Here is a 15,728-nt window from a genome sequence, read left to right as displayed (position 1 = left end):
GGCTCTATGCTTCAAACTATGACCCTCCACGTACCCCACTAGCATCAGTTTTGCACGTGTCAGTTTCTGCTTGTTACATGCATACACTGTCTTTTCAAAACAAACGTTAATTTTCACAGGAAACAACAAAATTAGGTTTAGGCAACACAACTTCTTGGTTAGGTTTAGGAGAAGATTTTGGTCTGGGTTAAAATAAGTATCTTTGTCACGTATTTAACAAAAACTTTTATTAAAACTATTTTTGAGATTTATTGATTTAAAATTACGTGATTAAGAGTTTATTTGCGGGCTGAGAAAATGATGCTACCTCAAATGCTACATAAATCATTGAGACTGCATGGCAGTGTCAACGCTGACCTTTGTCACTACTTTTCCTGCAAGGGCAATTTTGTCAACAATACAACTTTGTCAAAGCTGTTTGCATGTGCCAGATGTTGTGATTACTTAGAAGCTGAAACATTTGCATGACTTAGAATGTTTTTGTAAAAAAAAAAAAAAAAACAGCATCCTCTTTGGGTACAAGCTGTCTGAGAATTGAGCTTATCTCACTTTGGAGAGAGCGCATCATTTGCTGAAAGGAATGAAGGAATGTGAGATGCCTGACTGGTCAAAACACACGTATACATGGCGAAAGCAAACAAACGACTTCACAGAAAAGCACACACAAGACCGTGAGTAAAGTTGTGGCCCGTAAAACCAAAACAATGAGCTGAAAGATGCTGAAAAGCCTTGTAGAGCTGAGAGACGATGCAGAGTTGAAAATATGAAAATACTAATTAGATCACCTTTAATGCAGTGTTTTGTGAATAGAAAAATAATGCAGAAATTGCGATATAGAACATTTCATTCCTCATATCAAGTCTCAACATTTTTTTTTATGTACAAGTAGGTGTAGGTGGAATTGTTTTCATTGCTAAAGAAAGTAGTTTTAAAGACAAACAAATAAAGGAAATGTGGTTGAGGGCAGACTACCTTAACCAGTCCTGCCACATTTACCTGCCAAACATAGACAGGTGAATGGGTGTGGTGTGATTTTCCTTTCCCTCACACACACACACACACACACACACTCACACACACACCTTTTTATGTGTCACAGCATGACAAGGAAACGCACTTTGTAAGTGACACTGTGAGCGATCAAGACACAACAGCCAGGAAAGAGTTCATACATTTCTGGAGTGTTTTGGATCTATTTTGAAATCAGACCGACCAACAGGAAAGGTATCAACCTTTATTCTTTGATTTCACGTTTAATGCTTATAGCTCAAGAAACAGCGTTTATTCACAAGGGACGGAAAACCGATCTGATCTCTTCCAGCACTCTGGGTCTTTAATGTCAAAAGTCATGCAATTTGTGTTGTTAACTAAAGTGGGGCTGCAACAAAAGTCATTTTAATGTTTTGTTTTGTGTGACCTACTGCCACATTGCATTTACCCTTAAATAAAACAGAGAAAAGCAGTTTGTGCTTGATTAATTTAGATTCTAATGGATTGACTGATTGTTTGGTTTAAACCCATTGAATTTAATTTTTTATTCTAGCTGAGAAACCAGAATTTACGAAGATACTTTAAGAGAATTGGGAAAAAAAATCTTTTGGAGAAAGGTGGGAAAACATAAAATCAAGAGTTTAAGAGATTAAACAGTGAGAGAAAGTGTTGTTTTTAGAACACTGTTCAAAGTAAGAGTCTGTAATAACATACTGTGTTTACATGTGTACTTCAGTCAAATAATTTGTTCTTGAATTGAATAACATCTTGGCTGTAATTGTTGCTGTTTTGTGTGATGTAGTCTTTTAATTGCTTGTTACCTTTTCTTTGTGATGTGTTGGCTGCAAACCAACTTCCTTATTAAAGGTAATGAAGCGCAAAGCTACAAGTTGCGAAATTACAGAAGGACTTAGAGGCAAGGTGGTTTGGGAAAGTTCCATGTGGTTTTCCTCTATCAGGAGGAAAAGTTTTTAAGTACTGCAGAAGTCATGTTTGAGGCCGGTTTGTGTTAAAGTCTGTCATGTTAATCTAAGACCGACATTTTGACAAAGTTAGAACACACTTTTATGGTTATTTAATCACAGCTATTGCTTATGGATTGTTCCATCTTTGTGAATGCAGCCTGCTTTTGTTCGTTTAAATTATAATCGTACATATCTGCAATATTGTATTGACTTTTGCTGTTACGTTTTCGACTGAGGGCTAACCGCTAACGTAAGCTGTTTGTTAGCTAACTATTTAACGGAAAGCCGTACGGGGTGTAATGCTCCCCGACATATGCCAAACTAGCGTGGAGACCCAGCCACTAACCGAGCATCTGGGCCGCACAACAACTACTCAGCACCGTGGAAATAATCCAACAAAATGATCCAGCGGGTTTAAACCAGATAGATACAACAACTCAGCATATTTTTTGTCTGCTTTTACAATTAATTATTACTCCAACATAGGTGTTTAAAATGTGTCGCCTCATATGATTAATCTTAAAATAAAGTGCTTCCATTACAAAAGAAAAGTGTCGTTAAAACGAGTATGTGAGTGTTTTTATGTACTGAATATGAAGAAACAGGACAGAATCTTGCCCCACTTCATTCCTAAAGTCTTTTGACCGTCCTAATCTGATTTATGACGACAGGTGATTTGTGTTTCTGTTACATAATGTCTCCATTTATCTCTCAGAATTGAAGCTTTCCCTCTGCCTTCCTTTTAATGTAAAACACACACATTTCTCTACATTTTAACATTGCTTTGATTGCATTGCTTGTTCCAAATTATGTAACCGTTTCCACCTAAAGGATCAAACAGCTGTCACGTTACCTAAACTGTTGGACAAACAGGACACAAATTGTCTGTATTTAAAGCCTTACCAGTAGTGTGGCAAAAAGTGTGACGTTCGTCCGGAGGTTAATGTGCCGAGGAACTTAGTCTTCAGCCTCTTAAGGCCAACAGCAGGGGATGACACTAACAAGAACAATTGAGAACAACTAAATGGGGAAGCAATATCAGAGTAATGTTTAAAACTCTATCAAAGATTGTTTCTTCAAAGGGCCTTTCTGAAAACCCAACTTGCTTTTGTTCTGACTTATGTCTGACTGGTCTGTATTGATTCAACTGTATATGACTCTCTCGCTGTCCGCAGGATGTCCTTATGTGGAAGCTTTCTGTCAGACGAGCAGTTCCTGTGCTCAATCTGCCTCGATGTGTTCACCAACCCTTCGTCCACGCCGTGCGGACACAGCTTCTGCATGGCCTGCATCAGCAGATACTGGGACGGATCTAAGGTCCGTGAGTGTGTGACGCATGGAAGTCATTTCAGATATGTATCACGGTTATATTTATTTATCTTCCAGTTCTCTGTCCTTCTGTCTTTCCCTCCTGTCGCCTTTCCTTCCCAACCCATTGTTTTCCTTACCTTCATTCCTCCTTCTGAGTTTGTACCTTCTTCTTCTTTTTCGTCTCCTCTCATCCATCCATCCATCCTCTCCCAGGTTTGCCAGTGTCCTCTGTGTAAGAAGACCTTCCAGAAGCGACCAGAGCTCCAGATCAACAGGACGCTGCGAGAGATTACCGATCAGTTCAGATCCATGACAGCAGGGGGGAACGAGAAGAGAGGGGGAAGAGGGGGAGGAGGAAGAGAAGGAGGCATACCAGTTGATTTAATTGATGAATTGAAGAAGAAGCTGCCTCGACCTCCGCTACAGCTATCACCGACGATGCCCTGTGAGACCCAAGGTAAGACAGGTGAATTAGGTGTTAGAATACAAGGGTTTTAGTTCATTTTAGATAGAAACTACATCATGTCCAGTCAATATATCTTTTAAGATATATACACACAGTGACGTTAAACAAACAGCTCTGATGTATCCAACTAGATGATGAAGAATCAGGCATTTGACGTGAAGCGAGGCTACCTTCATGTTCTCCTCTTTGAACAGATGGTTATTTTGTCTTGTAAAATGACCATTGTGTCAAATTGCACTTCCAATATTTCCGAAAGAATATGAAGGTTAAGATTCTTAGAAAAGTAGAGGGAAGGTTGGAAGGAAATGTACGTTTCTAAAATGTTACGTTTCTACGTAACGTCCTGTGGAGCTAACATTAGCAGAGTATGTTAGCACATCATTGACTAGCATTAGCATTTCTATGCTACGCTGGCTACTGAAGGTATACTAAAATGTATAGACATGCTGCTTTTGCTTTTTAATGACTGTAACAGTGAATAATACCTACCCGGCTTTATTGTCTTTATGCAACACATGGATGCACAACGAAATGCAGTTGTAACGTTCTTTCAAGAAGTGCAGTTAGCGACAGTGTGTGCTCCATGGTAACGTAGCTCTGACAGCTTGAGGGAGTTGCCGCGGGGGGGGCGGGGCTTAGCCAAGGGTTAATTGCACCTTTTATCCTGCCCCACCTTTCTGTAACCTTCCTGCTAATTAATTCCTGTATCTTCTACCATGGAAGGTGAGTCCATCCTGACGACGCCATGCACGACCTCACTGGCTTCTTCGGTACCAAACGACAGTCCGATCGCCGCCCTGTCGAACGCCTCCGGACCTCCTCCTCCGCTGCCCCCTTGCACCAAAGGCCGGAGAAGGTTCACCATGAGTGGGGCTGCAACAACCTCGAGGCTCCCTGTCTGTGAGATCCACCACAGAGGAATAGTGGTACAGTACATTATAAACCACCAGTCATTGATTTTCAGGCTTTCAAAGAAATTGTGCTTATTGAGGAACAAGAAGAGTGGTCGAAAACATGCAGCGGTTCGTATTTTCATGACAGATTTAAGGTTTGATGTTGCAACACTCTCTCACTGATTTCAGACGTACTGTAGGACTGATCGAGTATGTATCTGTCCTCAATGTGAGACCGAGGACCATCACGATCACGACACTGTGACTCTGGAAGCCGAGTGGATGGAAACCAAGGTGGGAAAACCAGAATGACGTTTGAAGTGAATAACACAGACTTGGGAGTTTACCTCTTTAGTGTCTTGATATTTTAAGCGGAGAACAATGGCTAACAACAACAAAGCACAAGCTGTTACAAAGCAGGTTTTCTTCTGCCATACTCTGTTATGCCACATACAAAAACACATTGTTGGAAAGCTTATTGTCTGGCCTATCAGTTGGCACTATTGTTAGCTGTCTGGATTTCTATTGGCAGTTAGCAAAGCAGGGCGGTTGGGACAGTATTGTGTATAGTTCTGAACTTGTTAAACATCATCAAGACGTTTTTTTCCTAATTTAATAAGACCCACTGTGAAGTCTTTGACTGAATGTTTACTAAAGTGTCAGCCAGTCAGAATTTTTGGAAATTTGACTTCCTCAAATCGTGATTCAAGCCACAAGAACAGAGAATAGCGCCACAATTGGGCTTGTTGTTTTAAGCGCCAAGCTCTTTAGCTAAGCTAATACTAGAGCATCAATTCAGAACTGTAATCAAATCCCAGATGTCTGTTTATACTGTGCAGTTACTAAAAGTGAATCCACATCACATCACGTACCTGTTTTTATTAAACTTAGCTTGCAAAATGTATTTTCTGTGTGTGTGCAGGACCAGCTGAGTGCGTCGGAGCAGGAGGTGCAGGGGATGATCAGACGGAGAATCAGGAAGATCGAGGAGATCAAACTGTCAGCGAGTGAGCTGGAGGTGAAACAAACACATTCCTGTAAATACCCAAGCTGTGTGGCAAAACCTGTAAATCCTCCTGTCATCCCTTTATCAGCTTTTAAACACAGCGTCACCAACGACTTGTTTTTTTGCTAAAGTTTGGTTCCCCCCCCCCCCCCCCCCCCAACGTTTCAGGGTTTCATCCTTACTTTTTCTGTATTTATGTAAAGATTTAGGTGTATTTCTAACTTTTCATGGTTTTACCTTGAAGTCTAACAAAGGTGTTTAAATCACAGACTCATTTTCTCCTCAGTTGGCGGTGGAGCGACAGACGGCGGGCAGCGTTTGCCTGTTTTCCGAGCTGGTGTCGGCCATCGAGCGCTCCCAGGCGGAGCTGATGGAGGTGATGGAGATGAGCCGGAGGGCGGCCACGCACCAGTCCGACGCCATGATACGACAGCTGGAGCTGGAGGTTGAAGAACTGCGGCGGAGGGAAAGCGCCCTCGTCGAGCTCGCCCAATCAGACGACTACATGCACTGTGTCAAGGTTGGCGAGGATCTAATGAGGATATACGGACTTATAGCAAACCTGTGGGTTATTTGAAATCCTTTTTGTTGTTCCAGACATTCCCCATCCTCTCCAGTCCTCCGCCTGCCAAAGACTGGTCTGGGGTGTCGTTGAACTCTGACCTGGGAACAGGGACCATCTACAGGTCGCTGGCAGCTGTGGTGGAGAGGTTCCAGGAAGAGCTGTTGATAATCGCAGAGACAGGTGGGATGAATGCAAAACACAAAGGCTTGATTCCAAAGATAACAAAAAACAATGAAGACAGTCAGGTTTTACTCTAAAGCATTGATTCTGTTGAAACATTGAAAAGCTGGTACAGAGTCAAAAGAAAGTGAAATACTGCTCTCTGATGGTGGTGCAGTTCAGTAAGTTCAGCTCCGTAATTGTTCCTCTCCAGGTTTTCCGGCCTCAGTACTGGCGTCCAGTCCGGCCCGATATCAGCCCAGTGAGTGTCCACTCCCGCTCCACCTTAAATAGGTTCAACATAAAGGCGTATACAGTACATAAACCACTGCGTGACTCTGTCCATCCTACCTTAAGAAGTTAAACACACACAGTATTGTCCACCTTAAACAGGCTAATAATATAAATCCTATACAGCGCATTGTACATTTATTTTAACAACATTTTGTCCTGTTTTTCTGCAGGGATGAGGAGGGTTGAGGAGTATGCAGGTACAAAGCAGCATTGTGGACACATCTTGCAGACATGATTACATAAATGAGATTTATTCACCGTTTTCTTCTTCCTTCCACACAGTGGACGTGACGCTGGACGGCAACACTGCTCATCCCAGACTGATTCTGTCGGAGGACTTGAAGAGTGTGAGACGCCTGTTGAATAGTTAAATCATAAGTTGATGAACGATCTAGAGATGATGCGTCTTCTGTACCAGTAATTCTGTCGTGCCTATGAAGTTGGGCATTGATAAACTTTCTGTGTTTCTGCAGGTGAGGTGTGGAGATCGACACCAGACGCTTCCAGACAACCCAGAGAGGTTTGACAGAGTCGTCTGTGTCATAGGGAGGGAGGCGATCTCCTCTGGGAGACACTACTGGGAGGTGAGAGAGCATTATTGGGCACAGAAAGCCTCCCCATGTGGCTGGTAGTTTTCTAGAGAAATATACTGAAATATACAGAGATGATATGGATTTAAGGGGAGACACTGCAGGTGAATTTCTTTTGTTTAAATATGTAAACGAGGTGTTTTCTAAAGCTAACTTTTGGTGAATTTAGGAGAAATCTACAGGTGTTAAATGTGTATTTTGGATGTTTTCTTTCCACTAGTCTGAAAGAGGACAGATCATGAATTGTTTTGTCTTGATCTTCACACAACAAGAGTATTTTCTTGCCATGTTGACATAACAGTTACAGTATTCTCTCAGATTCTTACGTCGCCATCCGTCAAAAAATGTTAGGAAAAAGCTGTTTTGTCAAGCGAACACAATGTCGGACAGCTGTGATGTTGTTATAGAAGTAATTTGTATGTTGTGATCACAAAATAATAATTTGAAATAGTAATTTTGCAAATATTTACACCCATGTCCTTCCAGCCTTTTGTATGTTTCAGTGTTTGGTTGCTTATTAATGTCCTACTTCCTGTGATCAGGTGGAGGTGGGCGGGAAGACGGACTGGGATCTTGGAGTAGCCAGACAATCAATCAACAGGAAGGGGAAGATTGAAGTTACCCCGAGCAATGGATACTGGTTCCTCAGTCTGAGAGACAGGTGAGTTTTGTCAATGACCAGTGAAAAGTGAAGCCAGTGTTGGAAGTGCGATAAACCTGCATTCTCTCTAATGGCAGACAGGGGGCGACTCCTCTGGTTGAAAAAAAGAAGTTCAGTTGTATAGAAGTGAGAACCCGCAGTCCAAAACACCAGCAGGTGACTTCACAGTGACGAGGTCCTCTTCTTGTATACAACCTATGGTCTGTGTCACTGTGGAGTTTACGGTTTGTTCTGCTGCCCTCAAGTGGCCAAAAGGTTAACTAAAGCAGCTTGAATCTTCCCAGCATCCTTGGAGTCAGTTTATCTTAATTAAACATAAATACATCTTGGAATAAAATCCATTAGAATATTGTAGAAAGATAGATGGATAGATATTATACTGAAACATACGTGTGGTGAAAAATAAGGCAGTATGTTAGAGAAAATGGTTTTAATACTAATAATTCTCCTGCTTTTCCTTTCATTTAATTGTCTTTTTCCTCGTCTTTGCTTCTCTGGTAATCAACTATCCTCAGGAAAAAGTACGCCTTTCGCAGTGAACCCTCCACAGACGTCCATCTGAAGCTCCGACCACAAAGGATTGGGATATTTGTGGACTTTGAGAAAGGACAGGTGCAGTCTGACAAACACATTTAACATTGACTTATTTTGTCTTCTGCCTTCTGTTTAGTTGTTTTAATACTGTTTGTCCTCTTGGCTCTGCAGGTGTCTTTCTACAATGTCGACGCTAAAATTCACATCTACACTTTCAATGACACTTTCAGTGAATGCATCTTCCCGTTCTTCAGCCCCTGTACTAATAAATCGGGGAAGAACGACGGGCCGCTAATTATCACTCCGGTAAACTGGACAGAGTGACAGAACAACACCTGGAAGTTCTGCGTTTCTTCTTCTTTTTTTTTTTGCTCCTAGTTGCACTGCAAAACTGTTCACATCTTTTGGGATATAAATACTCTTAAAACGTTCTCTTGTTGTCCGACTGTGAATAGTTTATAAATACAGGTGAGACGTTTGTATTTGAATTGTTTTGCTTATCGTGTATTAAAAACAATGGTATTATTCTTGCAGTGACTGTGTTCATTATTTCCATATTGAGCTTCAGAGGAAACTGTGACGGACATTTTCTGACTATTTGAAGACATATTAAAGCTTAAACTGTTCTTTAATTCATCCAAAAATAAGCAGATCATGAAAAACAATTGCACACCCAGTTACAGTAATAGTCACCCGTGAGAAACAAATAGACAAAGGGGTACGTACAGCATGACGAGGCCAAGATTTAATGTCAACATATAGAAAGAGCACAGAAAACGAGAACATTGAACTTCATAACTGTATCTCTAATAACACCTTTATAATAATATAGTTTCATAACGTCATATCTTAATATTGTGGGGAACTAATTTGGTAGAATTACAACGAAAAAAGATTGTACCTGTAAGAACTCAAGTTCCAGGTACAATCTGTAAAAGGTTTGAATAACTTCAGATTCTGTCGTAATATTCCCAGTATGACCAAAAATCCTTCATTTTCGTAAAACTCCTGAAGAGCATGCATAATAATCTCACTTTTTGTAGCAGAGAAGAGAGACTCGATGAGTTGTTTGTACCTGAACTACACCCTGAGGCCTTTTCCATCGATTCACATTCAGAATTAAAAGTTCTTGCGGTCGATGCGGTGCTGCTCCATCTGCGACTTTGCTTTTTCTTTTTGCAGGAGAATGTGCTCAGCAAACTCCCTCACGGCTCCCATTCCCCCGGCACTGTGGCAGGTGTACTGTGCAGCATTGATGACGACCGCCGGAGCGTCTCCAGGCACTGCACTTAAACCCGCCAGGTTCAGACAGCTGATATCCTGTGTGTCGCTACCTGAGAGGAGGCAAGACGCAGAAATAAACAAGTGAATATAACGACCGATTATTAATTAGTAGTAAAGATATGACGATAAATTTGGATATTATCTGAGATTAAAGTGGTAAATGTACAAGAAAAAAGCATGCTAATTCGGAAGATTATAAAGTCACAAATTTACCGTAAAACTTGACAATTTGTGAGATTATAAAGTTACAAATATACAACATTATGAAGTCAGATTAAAGTGGCAAATTTACATGAAAACAAAATTTGAGTGGTAACTCCAGACGTCTGCATTTCGTTGCTCCAAAAGTAGTGTCATTATAGTATGGATGACCTCTGAGCGAGAGGACGTTTTTTTCTCAGAATATTACCCCGACACTACATTCTTAAAAACACTTAAAAAGGCTTTACCCATGTACGCCACATCCTTCCAGCCCAGCTTCCTCTGCTCCACCATCGGCCTCAGGTCATTCAGGGGCTCCTCTCCCACCGAGATGACCTTGCAGCCCGTCCTCTCGGCTAGTTTGTCAGCCAACGACTGGGTCACGGAGTCCAGCTTGGACATCAACAGCACAACCTGAAGGAGCCAAGACAGAAGGTAGTGTGTGGGCACATGACATGAGCCAACTCACTGGTGCTTTCTAGAGACTAGTTCCAACCTCCATTGCTTCTTTCTGCAGCATGCGGATGCCCGTGGTGTCTCTGGTATTAACAGACACCATCTCCTCTCCGGACTTGTACAATACGATCCTTCCTTCCGTTAAGCATCCAGAAATATTGCAGAACATCAGACGAACCACCTCTGGCGTGGCCCGACCGAAGTAGCCATACCTGAGGAAAGAAGCACGGATTGGATAAAGAGCGGGAAAAGAAATGATCAACTCAGGTCTGACTTTTCGCTGAAAGACGAGATAGCAAGTATACCTTGTAAAATCTATGTATGACTGTATGAAGATAACTGGGGTGTGAAATTACAATATCCGTCCCCTTTTCCTGATCCTCCCTCCACCACTAATCCTTTTCTGTGCAGTAAAGATGCTGTGTGTGCAACGTTTATTTTGATAGTTTCTATTTGTGAATTGCACTTAAGAGGGTAGTTATTTAGCAAGTTGAATTCTCAAAGAGGCAGACCATTAAATTAGCAAAGTAAAATCCACAAAGAACACCGCAAACAATGACGGACAATATCATCGTCCGATCTACCAACCCTCACCGGAGAACCCTCTGCTCTGCCACAGGCCAGTCGATGTCCACATCGATGTCCACGCTGAACTCTGGCAGCATCTCGTAGTACGCTACCTTACCGCCCTGGAGAGACCGAAGCAGAGAAATACAACATAAAACCGTTGAAGCAAAAACACAACAAAGTTGTATTAAATCAAATTGTGGAAGAAGGTAAGTTGCAGCTTTTTCGCACAGCCTCACGGAAGAGATATTTGAACATTTTTCATTTTATAATCAAAACAGAATTCGTTGAAGCAAGTCATAGTCGGGAAATAGCTTGGACGTATATTACTGGTATTAAATCCTAGTCAACATCGGTCACACGTCAGCTACCTGCAGAAGTCCCTCGTTCACTAAGGAGTCTTTAGTGGTGAAGTAAAACGAGCCGTTCTCACACAGCTCTCCATCCCAGTCCTGACGGCGTGGACGGTTGGCCGGGTCCAGATTGATTGGCTTCGTAACCTCCCCAGCTAGAAGGAAGGCAGGGTAAGGGCTAAAAAAGGTCTGTTTGACAATACATAGGGATGTTAATGTGAGAACTCGTAGAATAGTTTTCTGTACAAATTATCCCAAATGTGTAGATGGATATTAACATAAATACAATGACAGCGGCAAAAATTGTAATCCAACATTTACTTAAATATATATACAAATATTAATAATAATCAGGGACCAATAAACAAACTATGAATTGAGTCTCATAATTAGAATTCACTCACAATGTCAATAGTCAAAGTACTATTCCACGTTTAGAGTGTGAACAGTGAAGGTTTGAATTCGAGCACAGGCCACGATATCCAGCTATAATCACAATACACATGCACAAAGTAACCACAGAAAGCTGCTCAATTATATTGATCAAGTCAAATAATAACTACTATACATATATAGTAGTTATTATAGTATATATAGTTATATATACTATATATAAAGTCGACATTTGCCTCTGACGGTTAAAGCTGTCCGCTTCTCTTTCGGGGTCCAAAACAGTCTATTGTTCGTCCAGCGAATGTAGAACTATTCCGAGGTTTTCTTAATAGCAACAACATTCGCATGGGACGGCACAGAGCTGAAAATAAGGCAGATTTTTATAGTCTCAGTGACTCAGTCTCAGTTTGTGGCCCTCGTCCAATGAGACCTTAGTGTTGAGTAATGTCTGGTTTCAACCACATGGTGAAGTCCCAACAATGGGTTTTACTGGTTAGGAGTTACCTTTTTGTGTGTATTCAACCACTCAAGCTGACTATATTGTATTTGAAGCTCTTTTTTTAAAAACGGTCTACTTATTTATTATACCTTTACTGTTTGAGTATTTATTGTACTTTTGTTTTTTTGCTTTATTTTCTACTCTTGGTGCACCGCCCACTTTGCTGATGTAATCCTGCAAACATCCCCGCTGTGGGACAAAGGAAGGATGATCTAATCTTGTAAATACGCCTGGTGTCTACAATTTTCTTTTAGAAGTATCATGACGGTGAATCTAACAAGCAAAACTTGAATAACAAGTTGGAGACATGCCACATATGAATGACAGGGCGTGGGGCAACAGGTTGCTCTGTGACATAAAACTCCTTTCAACCACAATGACAATAATGTTTGTGGAGGTGCTGCTTTCCAAAACGCTGTCACTGTGAAGAAAGAAAGAAAGAAAGAACACACTTTGACTCCGAACGGTTGGTTTGTGGACTGTGAGTTCTGTGTTTTTGGCCGTCGCCATCTTGGCTTTTTTGCAACCAATGAACGTAAGTGACCATATTTGGACGGCAGAGGAGTGACTTAGAGATACAGCTCTGGTAGCGACCTGTCAATCACTGTGTAGCCCCGCCCTAAAGCATGCCCTGCTTTATGGTCTGTTTGACTCTAAATGGACCATCATTTACGAAATGAACATCATGCTGTATTGAAGAAGACTTGAAACTATAGATTGAGACCATAAACTCATGTTTACAATGTTTACTGAGGTAATAAATCAAGAGAGAAGTAGAGTCATTTTCTCATAGACTTCTATACAACCAGAGGAGTCGCCCCCTGGTGGACATTAGAGAGAATGCAAGTTTAAGACACTTACGCATTGGCTTCACTTTTTAAAACTGGAGGTTGCCGCCTGTTTTAATCCCATTCTAGGAACCAGGTATAGCCTGTGTTATGTTTGTACACTATTTTTGGTCTGTTACACCTTTCTACGCTGTTGTAAAACTCTTTGGGACGTTTTGGTTGCGTGGTATCCACCACAAGTATTTGTTTGTTCTTCCTGCAAATTAAAATACAAAACGCAGCCACTCGATCTGTGAATCTTTGACGGACAGTGTATCGGCAGGTTAGTCACCTATACCCGTCCAGAGTGAGTATGTGGGTCATTTGTCACCCAAACCGCTACAATTAACTACTGTTTTAAGCCAAACTCAATATGTTTATTCGCGACGGACATCAGAAAAATGTATATCCTTGCGATTACACAGCATCTTTGCCTCTATTACAGACCGTACCCTTCCCAATGGTCAAAATGCCGTCCAGAACGATCAGTTAAATTACAGAATAACCAGAGACAAAATAGCTTTTTACTGCTGCAAAACTAAATAATATTAGATATGTGATCTAATCTATATCATCTAACTGCAAAAAACAATTTTTAAAAAAGAGGTAAAGTGAGTTTGCAGATGAAGTGTTGTGCTGTTAAAGAAATGCGGAACTATTTGTTGGCTTACATCCTTTCTTGACCTCCTGCCAGCGGAACTGGTGTCTCCTGACCATGGAGAAGACGGAATCAAAGCCCTGCTGCGTGATCATCTCCAGGGCCTCCTTCAAATGGAACGGGTGGAGACACGGGGAGGTAGCCTGGATGTTGCACACCACATCGATCTCTGTGAAAAACAAAGTCACGTGCGCTATAATCACACAGTTGCTTTGTGTCCGCTCTGAGGGGCCTTGTCGCTGATCAAACACGTCGTGGCGGTATTACTACACCACCAGGGCCTGATGTGACACAACAGGTCGCACATCCTGGTGTTGGGGGACATACCTGGGTTGAGTCTGATAAACTCTTGGATGGTTTCCAGGGATGAGGAAGAGTCTTTGGAGACTTCAAGGCTCCTGCGGTGCACCTGGGCGCCCCAGGATTTTGCCACCTTCTCGATCTCGTCATGGTCAGTCGAAACCCAGACACTGAGGAAATGAAAGTGTGCCTTCATTGTAACGATCTCTTCATACGTGATTCATTTAAATCGTGAAGGAAAACAGCGAGTTTAACTCAAACTATTTTCTTGTAAAGTTTATAATTTAAGATGCAACACATTTAGTATAGGTCGCCTTTAATGAGGCCATTACAACAACATGAATCTATCTCAAATAATCATTCGGTTCATAAAATGTCAAAAAAGGTGAAAATTACTCCGTCATAAACCTCAAATCCTCATGAAATAAAAAGCTTATTTTGTCCAAATAACAAAAAATAAAATCACAATAACATAATGTAGAAAAAAGCAGAAAATCCTCCCATTAGAAACGTAAAAAATAGCCAATATTTCTCTTAATAAATGACAATTAATCGATTATCAATATCGCTGGATATTCATTTTGAGTTTACTAATCATTTCAGTATGAATCACCTGTTAATGACTATATTCCAAAATGTTGTTTTTAATAATATTTCATCTTGTTCCTCTGTACAGACCACATGTTTTAAATAAAACTAATACAATGACTGACTGATTACCTGTCATTCAGGTTACATAACGACTTATTTAAATGGTAAACAGATCTCCAGCAAGATTAGCTGAACAAATATGGAGTAGTTTGTGTAGTAAGGACAATCTTAATTAATCTTAAATGAATGCAAAGTGAATCAGGGCCATATGTGAACAAATAAATGCGCGTATAAGTAAGTCATGTGCAGTGTTTAACGTATATTGTGTCAATATAATATCCTGCAACAATTGTATCTACCTGTCGAACATGTCGGAGTCCACAGCAGCCCTGAGCACCCATCCGAGGAGCGGGACCCCGGCTAACATTTTGATGTTTTTTAGGTGGATCCCTTTGCTTCCTCCCCTCGCCAGAACCAAGGCAGCTACGTGTCGCTTAACGTCGCCTCTCGGGTGCTTGCGTTCGTGTAATGGTCCGTCCTGCTGGCCGTTTTTACCCGCTGGGCATCTTTTCCTGGAGGCCATAACGACTCAATTTCGTTAAAAAAAGATGTCCGTGCAGCGCCACTCATAGACGGTAAATACAAGACGGCAGCACTTGGGTTGACACGGTGGTTCTGTGGGACAGTATACGTAATAGACTGTTACGTAGACCAAGCAAACCGGAAAAAGCAGTTCCGGTGTCCCGGTACATCAAGGGCCCCTTCAAGAGAACACATAGCTGTCCTCGTGAATGCCCAACTGCTTTTTCTTTTTAATTTCTATGTCGAAACATTTTCTTTTGATGTATTTAATATAGTTAAATAATATATATACTCGTCTTCGGAGCCTGTTTATGGGTTACGTGTGTACTAAACGTAAACAAATAAATAAAACATATGACGCAAACTCGTATAATTTTTGGTAAAAACAATAAGAGCATTGTTTCTATTTAAAAAATGTCTGATAGTTCTCAAACATTCTCTAAAAACCTAAAAAGGCCGATGAAGAAACTTTATTAGAAATAGACTGTAAATGCGACTGAGTGGACACCTTAAAACAAGCCTCCGTAGAATAATTAGACATGTTTTACCCTTGTAATAAAAAACTAAACAATTGGGCATTCAC

At 41.1% G+C, this 15,728-nt stretch overlaps 2 protein-coding genes across 2 annotated transcripts; one reads left to right on the top strand and one right to left on the bottom strand.

Annotated features, from left to right (window-relative positions):
• Positions 1–1,134: 1,134 nt before the first annotated feature.
• LOC306714468 (E3 ubiquitin-protein ligase TRIM21) lies at positions 1,135–8,953 on the top strand. The gene is made up of 15 exons (XM_079184506.1): positions 1,135–1,224; positions 3,131–3,272; positions 3,480–3,723; positions 4,456–4,658; positions 4,815–4,919; positions 5,548–5,643; positions 5,918–6,151; positions 6,229–6,376; positions 6,570–6,617; positions 6,820–6,846; positions 6,932–6,996; positions 7,123–7,233; positions 7,782–7,900; positions 8,416–8,512; positions 8,606–8,953. Exons 2-15 carry the CDS (start codon positions 3,132–3,134, stop codon positions 8,756–8,758), a joined length of 1,791 nt encoding a protein of 596 aa, XP_079040632.1. The 5' UTR covers positions 1,135–1,224; position 3,131; the 3' UTR covers positions 8,759–8,953.
• A 90-nt stretch (positions 8,954–9,043) lies between these two features.
• cmasa (cytidine monophosphate N-acetylneuraminic acid synthetase a) lies at positions 9,044–15,237 on the bottom strand. The gene is made up of 8 exons (XM_079184653.1): positions 14,923–15,237; positions 14,000–14,142; positions 13,686–13,841; positions 11,314–11,450; positions 10,970–11,064; positions 10,416–10,587; positions 10,168–10,333; positions 9,044–9,768 (listed from the first exon to the last, which is right to left on the bottom strand). Exons 1-8 carry the CDS (start codon positions 15,144–15,146, stop codon positions 9,554–9,556), a joined length of 1,308 nt encoding a protein of 435 aa, XP_079040779.1. The 5' UTR covers positions 15,147–15,237; the 3' UTR covers positions 9,044–9,553.
• Between the last annotated feature and the right edge of the window lie 491 nt (positions 15,238–15,728).

This window comes from Pholis gunnellus (assembly GCF_910591455.1).
Source record: "Pholis gunnellus genome assembly, chromosome: 23".
Taxonomy (NCBI): Eukaryota; Metazoa; Chordata; class Actinopteri; order Perciformes; family Pholidae; genus Pholis; species Pholis gunnellus.
This window is presented reverse-complemented; position numbering and strand designations above follow the sequence as displayed.